Source organism: Helicoverpa armigera, chromosome 7 (assembly GCF_030705265.1).
Source record: "Helicoverpa armigera isolate CAAS_96S chromosome 7, ASM3070526v1, whole genome shotgun sequence".
In the NCBI taxonomy this organism is placed as follows: Eukaryota; Metazoa; Arthropoda; class Insecta; order Lepidoptera; family Noctuidae; genus Helicoverpa; species Helicoverpa armigera.
This window is the reverse complement of record NC_087126.1, coordinates 12,581,501-12,594,890: the sequence shown is the minus strand read 5'-3', so window position 1 is coordinate 12,594,890 and position 13,390 is coordinate 12,581,501. Positions and strand designations below refer to the sequence as shown.

The window sequence follows — 13,390 nt, the reverse complement described above, 5'->3', positions numbered from 1 at the left end:
TTAAAAAGTACTTGCTTTGTCTACAATTCCTATCATTACATTATTTTTAATTATTAATTTTATTCTTAGACAAACAACTATTTTTGAAATAATACGCAAATCATAATCACCATAGTGTACAAACTAGATAAGTAGTCGTGCTGTGAACTTCTGTGTTATCTATTGTCTATGATAGGAATTGACTGATGGATGTTTCTTGTTTGTCTTGTCACTTTTCTAAAATACGTAATTTTTGACGAGACCTTTGTTGCTATCAATTGATGTTAAAAGTGCATATAAAAAATGGTTGATCCAATATTCGATTACCAATTTAGGCTTATCCTAATTGGTGATAGTACGGTGGGCAAGAGTTCTCTCCTGAAATATTTTACAGATGGGAAATTCGCTGAGGTAAGTACCTACAATCGCCTTTGTTTTGATGTTATTTAAATTATTTGTGTTGTAAATTGCGCGTTAAATTTTAGCTATCAGATCCTACGGTTGGTGTGGATTTCTTCGCGAGAATTATAGAGGTGCAAGATGGTACAAGAATTAAACTGCAGTTATGGGATACGGCTGGTCAAGAGAGGTTTAGATCTATTACAAAATCCTACTATAGGAATTCAGTTGGTGCGTTATTAGTATACGACGTGTGTAACAGATCAAGTTTTGAGCATATACCCTTGTGGATGATGGAGGCAAAGCGACACATAGAGCCTCACCGGCCAGTGTTTGCTTTGGTTGGCTGCAAAGTGGATCTGGTGGGCACAGACAATAAAAACGGAGCGAGAAGGGAGGTTACATGCGAAGAGGCGCGAATGTTCGCAGAAGAGAATGGTGAGTTGCTCTACTATTTCATAATTACAAAAATAGTTTTTGTTTTGGTGCCAGTATGTTATCACTGTTTAAATGTAGGTCAATAGTCAAGTATCTGAATTTGTGTATATGAATGTCTTTTAACAATTCAATTCTAATTGGAACCTTGTGCTATATTTTTTGCTTACATATAGAAATGAAAATTTAAACAATGTAACAAATTCAAACTGCAGTTATATAATTAAGGAAGACAACAAGTTATATATATTTGTTATTTGTTACTCTTACAGCAAGTAATTTTTATAACTATGTTAATTAGGTAACAAAAAACAATTTTTTGTAGCATGTCTTTTTCTGATTGTCATTGTGATAAAATTTGCATAACACTTGTCACAAATTACAACACGTTATGTGCTCTTACCATACACATTTTTGAAGAATATTATATCATATGACTAGTTTTATATCCATATAAAAAAAAGAATTTTACCAAAAGCACCATAAAATGAGGGACAAACAGGATATTAAAATTTCCTGCATTTAAGATGGTTGAAGATACTATTGTTGTGATAATTAGGGTTTATTAAAGCTGACTCACAACAGTACACAACAGTGTGTACGTATTATATTAAGAATTATATGTATTACAACAAGGAATGTTTCTACATGATTATTAATTTGTGTACTCACTAATATTGCAAATACAAAATTTAGTCAATCTACTTGCATAATTTAAGCAAAATTCCAATTTTGATAAAAAAAATATACAAAAGTCTGGATAATGGTTTATTTAAATCTGGATTTCTGAAGTTCACACAGAATGTGTATAAATCCTCAAGTCTCAATCATTATCTGCTTTTACCTAGCTATAAACCTCTAAAAATGATTTGACTTTGAATAATGTCTAATGTTTATTTGTTTTCCTAGGTCTACATCATGTAGAAACATCAGCCAAAACAGGTGTGAACGTAGAAGAAGCATTTGTGCTAGTCGCTCAAGAAGTATACAACCGCATTCAGACCGGTGAATACAAAGTGGAAGACGGATGGGATGGAATCAAGACTGGCTTCAACCGCCCTAACGGTATGGACTTTAACCTTCTCGAAGCTGAAACGGTCCAGTCCACATGTTGCTAGGAGACGATAAACAAGTGTATATATTTGACTCACAATAGTTTAGTAATATACGACGTGTAAGCATAATTTTATATATATATTGTGTAGATAAGGTGTGGCGTCTGCCGTATAAGCTGTTTATTTACGTTTCTAGTAAACATTTTTACTTTTACACACTTTTCTTTTGGTGGATACAGGTGGAATGTAATTTAAAATAGTTGCGAACATTGCAGTTTGTTACGCAAGCCAGAAATAAAAAACAATTCAAATGAGTTTTGAAATTCAGATGTTATTTATTTTTCAAGCAATTTCTAAAGGATAACAAATGGCCATCATTCTATTTTTAGTCCTGGAATTACTATTAATACTACTTAAAATGTAAAATAGTTGAACACAATAAATTACTAATAATAATGTATGGCAACTTTTAGGAAAAGCTACTAACAATAATACAAAAATATTATTTTTCGGTGTTTTCAAATTGATAAGTAGGAATTCGAATATAACTGAAACATTTCATAGGTTTGCAATCCCATGAATCTTAGGTGCATATTATTACTTCTATTATGTGTTGTATCCCAGACAGTCAATGGTAATTTGGTAGTTAAATACATAGTCAAGTCAATTTTACCATTATTAGATATCAAACTGTGTCCATAATTTTTATTTATCACAGGACATAAGTAGTGCGACCATGATTTGTCATTTCAAGTTGAATCATCATTTTATATTTTTGTAGATCCATACTTTTTGCTGAAAGGAAAAGATAAAGCTCTAAATATAGACAAACATTAACATTGAATCAGAAATATGTGTCATTGCATTGCAGCTATATACTTACATACTATTGGATGTATGTAAAGGATTTTCAACATAAAAATTGCTCAAGACGCCTAAACGATTTTCAAAAATCTTTGTAACTCTTACTACCTACCGTCTTTTTAAATTCTTATAATTGTCTTGCAAATACATAAGTTTCCTGCATAACTTTACTTAAATATGTATATTACGGAATTCCTTTTTATATACAAACAAAAAAATATAGCTGTCGCTATTCTTGACTCGTTTACGAGAAAATGTAAATATTGTAAAAAATGTATGCCCATAAAGTATATTTATGATCCAAATGCCACAAAACTTTTTAATTCGGCTTCCACATTTTTTCAGAGACTTACTATGTGGTCCTAGTCGCCTAGACAAAATTGATCTCGCCGAAAGAATAAAACAAGAATTAAAATCTAGGCATTGTTTACAGTCTAAACTTTCAAGATTAAGGCTCAATTTCCCCGACTACATAAACATCCGTTTTTCTTAAAACAACTGTTTAATTTGAAAATTGTAAACTTATAGTAAACAGTGATTAAGAAAATTAACGTTTATGTTTTCAGTGTACTTGGGCCTAAGTATTCGCCGCAGTGGCATTTGGACCGCTTTATACATTACGCGTGTAATTTGAACCAAAGATTGCGAAAATGATCCCTACGATTTTGTTTCCTTCAAACTGTATAGATTATATTCTTGTTTCATTAACATTTACTAACTATAAGTTAAACATATTGTACCTGCAACACCTTGTGTAATTTACATCGTTAGGAATTGTAACTGTCGTATGCCCGAATATTGGAAGCTCATTAATTAACTTCTCTTTCGTCAATACGATAGCGGAAGTATGAGATGAAAAGGCTTTTTAAAATCTGAATGAAATTCGGGTATTTGCGCATTTTTACCACTTTTCTGTAATGTATGAAAAAGTCCTTCAGAGTGCTCCAAAATTCGTTATCAAAAATATTTTAAGTAGCTCTTATGCATCTCTGAATGAACCCAGGTACTTGTAATTAGCCTGTAAACAGATCTATTCTACACATATAGAATTAAACACGATAGTTGCTCCAATTCTTAATTTGGCCCCAAAATCTTGTCACGCAAGTTATACCATGTTAATTAAATTAAATATTTTCATTACTCTACCAATATAGAATCTAAATAATCAAGCCGTCCATTACGATGGGCAATTTTAAAATTTTCAAATACCTACATATAATTCATTTTAGAAAGACCATGTATTGTCGCGTTGATCTGACGACCTACGGACATAATCCTATTCTTATAAAAGAGGTTTAAGTACCTATATCTTGTTTGTGAAGCTAAATAGACTTATAGGAAGACTATAATATGGATCATGTTTGCCTAGGAAGCGTGGTCAACGCTAGATTGATCAAAAAGTGTTCATGTAGCATGCGTTTAGAGTAAAAATTAATCAGCGTTTTAGGCGGAAACTGAGTCGCGTAATTTACGTCGAGAAAGTACGCAGCTCGTAGTAGGAATACTGAAATTCGGTAACGTAAATAACGCGACTCAGTAAATACCTTTTCGTTTCGTAGTCATGTTTTTGTTTTAAATTCTTGCAGATTAAAGTGATGGTAGAAATAATTTATTAAGTTCTAAATTATATTAAAAATACTAATGTTAATGATAGGGTTAAAATTTGTAACGCCTAGAATTATTCGAGTGATGGAAATAGGCTAAATGGACAGAAAATGAAATATTACCGTACTTTAGACTTGACCGTTTTGCGCGGCACAAATAGTTTCCAGCGCTTTTTTCACATAAGGTTTTATTCACAAACTTCTAATCAAAATATTGACATCTTTTATCTGAATTAAAACCGGTTCTTTTGTTACCGGTATAACTAGGTACATGTAAAATCGTTCTGACGCGAGTTATGCAATTTAAATAATTTTAAGGTCATCGCATAAGACTAAAAGATAACAAAAAATAAAAATATTGGTGAATTAAATTAGTCGATTGACAATATTTAAAATTGTCGTAACGAAAAGTACTTTTGGACGTATGATTTAAAATGTTATTTTTTAATCTTATGAATTAACAGTTTGTTTTATTGGAGTAGCTTATAATATGCTGTTATAATAATGCTTTATATAAAGTAAAGTTTTTTGTTAATTACGCATCGTTTTATTTACCTAATTATCCTGATAATGCGTATTGGCCGACTGGGGTCGTAAGACAGATTAGGTCAAGTAAATGACCTAATTTCCACTAAACGGACATCATTTGGGCATAAATTAAAGATATCTAGGTACCAGGGATATCGTTCACAATTAGATAATTGCAGTTATTGCTGCAAGTGCATGCACGGGCTTATCGTATCGTTTACATGCAATTGCCAATGTAGGTAAGTAGGTACGATTGTATGTCTAGGTAGTTACCTACCGTTAAAAATGTGTTTACTCCATCGGGTTGTTGTACATACGATTTACGTCTATATTATTGTAAGTATATTTCAATAAATGAAATAGTTCCGTAATCCAATTTATTTGACCGCTCTCCGTGCTAACATAGCGTGTCGAAGTTACGTAGTCTGATATCATATTGCAAGATTAAAAAGTAGAATTTTCATACTTGCTTAAATTTTTACATATCTAGCAAGTTAGGAGAATGTACCAAAATTTTCAAATGAGATTGATCGGACGAGCCTTCTTTTAAAAGGCAGTTAAGGTATTTCCAAGACTTTCACATAAGTTCTAGCAAGCCTTACTAGACTAGGCAACTACTTTCTTTGACCCGCCATCGTCACAGAGTTCCATTGCAATATTATGTAGGTAGGTACGGTTAGGGCTGCCATCTCGAATTTCGCCAAACCCGGACAAACTTTAAAAAACCCGGACATTTGGCATAAATCGCATTGTTTCCCCGAACGAGTACGATTTTTTTAAACAAAATAATACCTAATTTGTAATCCATTTACTATTAACAAATACTTAAATTCAATGAGGTGCTTCCTTACATGAAAAGTGTCCGGGTTTTCCCCGGACACTTCTTGAAACCCCGCCCGGACGGTCCCCGGACGGCCTCCAAACGAGGACAAATCCGGGGAAACCCGGACGGATGGCAGCCCTAGGTACGGTAGACCACACATCAGTGGTAACTGTCGTGCACCTTAACGCAATAGTAATAAATACGATTTTCCTATAAAACTGTTACCACTGACCTGAAGTTGACTGTACATACCTACTTATGTTTACTAACTCATTTTGGATCATGCCTGCGTTGATCAAAAAAGGCTTGGCAGAGTTAAATCTAATTATAATGCACCCTTTCTGAGGCCTCATCCTTATCAAGGCTTATATTGTATAATTATAGTAAAAGTCTTGTCGAGCAGGTAGGTGAGTGAAGAACTCAGCACAACCAACTTAACACTTAACTGATTATTCGCTTCCCAGCAGCGGGTGCAAATATTAAACTTCTCTAGTATTTCACTTAAAAACCAAGGTTGTAGATTTCTACATGTTCAAAGTTGTAGTTACTATGAATGTGTGCGTATGACCTTACGTTGCTTAGGCCGACTGTATCTATTTAACCTTCCTACTTCCTTACTCAGGAAGTTTTAGTGTTAACGACCTTACCAGAAGGATCAACGCATATGTTATGATTATTTGAAGACAACCGACCGAAAAAGGCATTCGGCAAATCTTAAAGTGAAGGATAATGTTGAACCCTGTTGAACCGACCGATTCAAACTATGAAACCGTCAATCGCAGCCTATGTTTTATTCATAGAAGTTTTATCATAGTATTGCTGATCAACTTTAAGGCTGCTACATAAATGCATAAATACGGCATGTAATGTAAAAGTTAAGGAAGAAGATAATGAAATAGTCACAATAATACTTTCCGAGTCAAAAGCCCTTTTATTGAGAGCATTGATTGAGAGCCACTTCTTCGAACATTTTGTGACAGTTCAATTAGACATTGACACCTGAATTTGACAGCTTTAATAATGACGTTGAAATGTAGAAGGCATTCGTTTTGTAAATTAAATATCTTTAGCATAGCCTAGCGAAATGCAAGATATATTTTCGTGAAAATTGAAGCGCAATAGCAATAGATGAAAGCTAAAAATACTGAACAAGTTTTGAGCGTTTCATTCAGCTGAACTAAAACAAATCTCTAATTTGGGTGTTGTTAGATTTTAAGTGATTTTGTTGTAATAGGAATTGAATTATAATATTTCGTCGATAAGGAGACCTTATTCCTAGTGTAGAAGTGCTTACCATGTCGTCTAGCAGGTCAAAGTCATCGATTCTCGACAAACCTCTTAGTAAAGGCAAAGGGGAGGTCTCGCTGGCTTTCTATGCACTTTTATTCTCAGAAATAGTTCAATATTGTCAAAATCGATCACATTCTATTCACGAACTACAAACCAAGTAAGTTTTAAACAAATAATAGCCTTAAATTCTCTGGAAAATTTACCTGAAAGTTAGTAAAGTAACTTACACTCAGGGAAATTGAAATTGTATAATTTATATTAAGTTCTATTTTTCTTCATTTGTATTTTCATGAATTACAGATTATCAGACATAGGCCATGATGTGGGTACCAGGTTGCTGGATCTTTACTTTGTCAGAGAAAGGAATAGCAAGCGAGAAATAAAACTACTTAATATGCTTCTATTTGTCAAGTCTACATTGTGGAAGGTATGGTAATAAGCTTTATTAAAAACAACCTGTTCTGCATGTTTATTCAATTATATTTAATTGAATTATTAATATCAAATACATTTTTTTTGCACACCCTTTGATAGTATCCTCTAAACTAAAACAATAAATATAAGAGAGAATTCTTTTCAATCCATTTTTTATTCTAACTGAAATCACTTACTACAGTTCAGATCCATAGAGGCAAAAGATTCTGATAACAAACAAAATAAGTTGTATAAACCAAAAATCTTGAATTTCCACCACTGGTTTTTGCTTTTCACAACCTAAAGCACATTTCCCAAGACTGACTGTAGACTTGGCTGTTCCAGGTGCTGTTTGGCAAGGAAGCTGACAAGCTGGAGCATGCTAATGATGATGAGAGGACCTACTACATTATTGAGAAGGATGCCCTTGTAAGTAGTAACTTTAGTTCTTGGTCTCGTAAGAAGATTACAGATAGTCCAACATGATGAGTTTCACAGATAGAAAATGGTCTTTAGTTCAACTGCACTAATTGTCAGTTCATACTAAACCTCAAGGCTTGGTTCTACTTTTGCCTTTGAAGCATTGCCATCCAACTTGGCATTGCAACTAAGCTATGAATGCCCATGAGGATTTTTTTGAAATATCACAGGAATCAAATAATTTTTTGGGTCTACCTTTAATGCTCTCAATATCACCTCGAATATGTATTTGACACTTTTTTAGCAGTCCTTAAGATTTTATTTCCCTCCATTCAAAAACCAAAATGTGTTTGCAGATAAACAAATTCATAAGTGTGCCAAAGGACAAGGGCTCTCTGAACTGCGCCACATTTAACGCTGGCATCATTGAAGCAGTGCTTACAAAGAGTGGATTTGTAAGTATACATACACTCTTTTGCAAAAAAAACGGGCACCTATGCGAAATCGTAGTTTTAAGGACTTTACGTGTATTTCAAAGGGTTTTAATAATTGTATTATGTTTCTAGCATCAAAAGAGTTAACCAAGCATGCGTGAGAGTGTATTCTAAACTTGAATTTTGTACGATTGCTAAGAAATTGGTTAAACCTTGTTTTGGACTAATTGCTGGCAGAAAGTTCGTCGGTGTTTTGAAAAGTTTTTGCAGTGATTTTCAGGAAAATGATAATGCAGTTTTAACTAATGATTAATGTACTTTTTCGTTGATCAAAACCTTTTTGAAAAGCTATGCGTATTTGATAAAATTTTCACCTGCTCTAAATGGGCTATACTGATGAATGATGGCAATGTTAAGAGTTTCGGTATTTTAGTGTAAAGCGTTCTATTGTTTAGATATTGTACCCACGTGTTTTAAAATATCCTTTATCATAAATAAACACTATTTAGAGGAGTATCAGTACTTTGAGCTGCGACAAAACCAATTTAAAGTAAGCAGTGCCGATCACAACTCGTCTCCTATCAGAGTTTGACATTTTTAAAAGTCTTGAAATTCTACAAAATACAGAAAGTAGCGCATATACTGTGAGCACGAGGTCTTAAGGTCTCGTAATCACTGATTTTTAAGCAACCTTGTCTCTTGGGAAACTCCGTAGACCTCTGAAGATCTATGAGTCCTAGCGTTCAAATAGCGTGTTTTCATCCCACGGACATTTTATTAAGTAAATAAAGTTGCCTGCATTGAGATTTTCTGGCATCTCCAGCACTTTCCTGCTTAAATCATAACAATAATTGGCTATCTGCTCATTTCTTAAGAAACATACGTTTGGCAAATAATTTTGAATTCTTGACTCCCTTTCAGCTAAATCATCGTTTAGTAACCCGATACCTATGGAGTTATCGAGAGCTTCAACGCGGCAATAATTTGACTTTTTAGATAGCTTTAACCCTCCTCATAATTTTTCATGTGGTTAATTTTAATATTTATCACAAAATTTGGTATTTTTTAAATGTCATAGTCCGATAGTAGACGAGTTGTGATCGGCACTGCCTACTTTAAATTGGTTTTGTCGCAGCTCAAAGTACTGATACTCCTCTAAATAGTGTTTATTTATGAGAAAGGGATATTTTAAAACACGTGGGTACAATATCTAAACATTAGAACGCTTTACACTAAAATACCGAAACTCTTAACATTGCCATCATTCATCAGTATAGCCCATTTAAAGCAGGTGAAAATTTTATCAAATACGCATAGATTTTCAAAAAGGTTTTGATCAAACAAAAAAGTACATTAATCATTAGTTAAAACTGCATTATCATTTTACTGAAAATCACTGCAAAAACTTTTCAAAACACCGACGAACTTTCTGCCAGCAATTAGTCCAAAACAAGGTTTAACCAATTTCTTAGCAATCGTACAAAATTCAAATTTAGAATACACTCTCACGCATGCTTGGTTAACTCTTTTGATGCTAGAAACATACTACAATTATTAAAACCCTTTGAAATACACGTAAAGTCCTTAAAACTAAGATTTCGCATAGGTGCCCGTTTTTTTTGCAAAAGAGTTTACTTCAATTTTATCCTCATGGTAATAATCTTCTTTCTCCTGCCCTGTTCCCAAATATTACTTGGGGTCGGTGCAATATGTCATTTTCTTCCATTTTCCCCTGTCACTCGTCATACTGACACTCACTCCCTTCCTATTCATATCATCTTTCAGGCAATCCATCCATCTTTTCTTAGGTCTTCCTCTTCCTCTCCAACCATCTACATTCATACTTGGCACACACTTTGTTGCATGCGTATCATCCCTCCTCATTACATGTCCATACCACGACAATCTTCTACTTCTCATCTTTTCTGTAACTGGCGCTACTTTCAGACTTCCTCTAATGTAATCATTCCTCACTTTATCCATTCTTGTAACACCACACATCCATCTCAGCATTCTCATTTCTGTCACATGCACTCTCTTCTCGTCCCTCTTTTTCAATGCCCAACACTCCGATCCATACAGGTAATAATGTTACCTATCTAATTAGGTTATGCCTGCTGTTGCTAGCTTTAAAGTTATACAGCAGGCATAGATTATAGGAAGGACTATTACGACGCTGACGCCGCTAGTAGGACGCATATGAGTAAAATATCGTAGTACCGTGCGTTGTGTGGCCTCGCCGCAACTCCTCAATGAATCCTTTGTACTTAAATAATTTTATTCATTAATATTTTTCATTTTCTACATTTATAAAGGTCCGAATTTTGAAACGCACCCGTACTCGATAATTTTATCAATATTTCTGTCACAGGAATTCAAAATCTAAAATAATCTCCTTTATTTTTCCAGCCCGCGAAGGTGACGGCCCACTGGCACAAGGGAACAACCTACATGGTGAAGTTTGACGATTCAGTCATAGCTCGGGATAAAGCCCTTGATGACCGCTAAATACTCATTACTCTCAGTGGCGGATTTACAAACTTGCCGCTAGTAGGCCATTCAATTTTTGCCGCCTCTAATGATTGTGAACTTAATGATATTTCTGTCAGTTACTAGATTATTTTTGCAAGCCTCTATGTATGTACCGAAGAGTTTAATTTTAACAAGTTTATATGACAGCGACTTTGAAGCGTAAAACCTCTGTAACTTTTAAACGGCTCAATCGATTTTCATCATACACTAAAAAAAAACTAAATTGAAATCGGTTCATTCGTTCGGGTGCTATGATGCAGTGGCGACGTAGCATCGGGTGGCACCCGGGGCGGACTACCTATTGTGCAGCCCCCCAAAAAAAACGACAAATGTAAATACTTTTCTGTTCCAAAATTCAATAATTTTGTAAAGAGAAAAGTCGCGAGCAAGAAGCGAAATTTTTAGTTTTGGTACACAAAAATATCTACCCAAACAAGAGTGGAAAAAAAGCACTGCAAAGAGAAGAAGCCGCGAGCGTAGCGAGCGCGAAATTTTTGATGTTTGTGACGCAATAATACGTAAAGAAATGAGAAAATAGCCACTGTCAAGTGAAAGGCGCGAGCGCAGCGAGCGCGAAATTTTTTGAGTCTTGGAACACAAAAATACTCAAACAAGTTTGAAAAAAACCAGTGTAAAGTGAAAAAGCTGAGAGCGCAGCGAGCGCGAAATTTTTCGAGTTTTGGACACAAAAGTCCTCCACGCGTCAGTTGTTTTTACTACTTCGGTGCTTTAACTTTTTGTTAAATTGATGACTCAAAGAGCGCAGAACAAACCAGGAATGATGAAAAAAGCCGCGAAACCGCGAGCGAAGCGAGCGGATTTTTTATTTTATTTTTATTGAAACGCTATTAGAATATTTTAAAATTCATGATCACGTAAGTACCTAAGTATATGTATATTACAGTTTATTAATTTTGCGTTTATTAATCGTCTATTTATATATGGATTGTGTACTCATATACTCAATTATAAAAAAAAATGCTAATTTTGCCGCCCCTCTAAATCTGCCGCTCTAGGCACTGGCCTACTTGGCCTATTGGTAAATCCGCCACTGATTACTCTACCCTAGTATTGTAACCCAACGCTAATAATTTTAAGCTACTCAATGTTCTGTAAGCTTGTCGTTTCTTTTTTACACCGGTCTATTGAATAGGTTATTATAGAAATAATAGATGTTTAAAGTCATAATAATGTTTTATTTACATTTCTATAGTGAGTTTCAGAGTGGAAGCCTCAAAATTCGTTGTGTCAGTCCTTAAAGGGAACTAATGATAGACGCTACTGGAACGACACGCACTTGCCGCCAGTCAGCGTAAACTGGTTACATAATAAATAACATTCCTGCTACCTTCCGATAGACGTCTGCTGGACATTCTACTTCGCGATGCCTCGGCACTCTAATACTGGCATCAATTTTTTATAGGTATTGTTTTCAATTAAAAAAAAAAAATCCCAGTGTGTGTAGGTCATTAGTTCCGTGTGATGGACTAACGAATTTCGGATGGTAAAATAAACACACTCCCACAGTAGAAAGAAATGTAAGAAAACGCTCTAAATCCGAACACAGCATAATAAAATTATGAAAAATAAATTAATAACGCCATTTAACATAATGCCTCTAGCATTGTTTACTTTAATTTAAAAGAGCGGTCCCTATACTTGATGTGACCACAACGTATTTCACGTTCCGTTTGGGTTCGCGTCGTGTACAGCAAGTAGCCTAAAGAAGTCATTGGCAGCACGAGTGCGAGTAGCGCGAAACGGATCGTGCGGAAGTTGAACGGAAAGAATTCCAACTGAGTTGTCTTCATTGATAGGAAGTGCTGAATCGCCTTGTCAAACTGCAATGTGAAATGTTTTGATGTAGAACATTACCAAGAGAGATGCACCAGGTTTTTTGCAAGGATTTGAGCACATATCTTTTTGTTGTGTGATTAAATTCTATTGAAATTAAAAAGTCATAATTTAATATTACTTAATTTTACCCGCATCCTGAGAATCTCCAAGCCATCACATACCTATTTCTATCATCTCTATGCCAAATTTCATCTCAATCTCCTCCTCCTCCTCCGAGCCTTTTTCCCAAACTATGTTGGGGTCGGCTTCCAGTCTAACCGGATTCAGCTGAGTACCAGTGCTTTACAAGAAGCGACTGCCTATCTGACCTCCTCAACCCAGTTACCCGGGCAACCCGATACCCGATTTCATCTCAATCTGTTCAGTAGTTTTAGTGTGAGAAGGTAGAAACTCATTTTCGCGTATTTAACATGGATATAAAATGATATAAATACAACTTACAACATAGCCTTCTTCTTTGGCATGTTTACAGGGATCAGTCCTCTGCTTCAAAAATTCCTTTCTATACTTGGCCCTTCTTTCAATTTGATCCAATATTATTTTGCATTCCAGGTCAGAAAACCCATATTTATCAGCCATTGTATAATTATGTTCAAATTAAATTATTACAGCTCAAGATTGAATTGAATATTTATTCAAATCATATGACAGTGACAATACATGATATTGTTTTTAATTGTATTAGGCAACTAGGACAACCAGAATCATTTGTCATAAACAATATTGACAACATCCTCCTTTTAAGGCAATTGTTTA

The 13,390-nt window shown here is 34.6% G+C and overlaps 2 protein-coding genes across 2 annotated transcripts; both read left to right on the top strand.

The window, feature by feature from the left end:
* The first annotated feature begins 159 nt into the window (after positions 1 to 159).
* On the top strand, positions 160 to 4,874 carry LOC135117078 (ras-related protein Rab-39B-like). The gene is made up of 3 exons (XM_064035471.1): positions 160 to 390; positions 465 to 816; positions 1,723 to 4,874. Exons 1-3 carry the CDS (start codon positions 283 to 285, stop codon positions 1,929 to 1,931), a joined length of 669 nt encoding a protein of 222 aa, XP_063891541.1. The 5' UTR covers positions 160 to 282; the 3' UTR covers positions 1,932 to 4,874.
* Positions 4,875 to 6,809: 1,935 nt separating this feature from the next.
* LOC135117089 (trafficking protein particle complex subunit 5-like) lies at positions 6,810 to 12,751 on the top strand. Its single transcript, XM_064035491.1, has 6 exons — positions 6,810 to 7,134; positions 7,278 to 7,404; positions 7,737 to 7,820; positions 8,168 to 8,266; positions 10,655 to 10,767; positions 11,840 to 12,751. The coding sequence occupies exons 1-5, from the start codon at positions 6,983 to 6,985 to the stop codon at positions 10,751 to 10,753; spliced, it is 561 nt and encodes a 186-aa protein (XP_063891561.1). The 5' UTR covers positions 6,810 to 6,982; the 3' UTR covers positions 10,754 to 10,767; positions 11,840 to 12,751.
* The last annotated feature ends 639 nt before the right edge of the window (positions 12,752 to 13,390 follow it).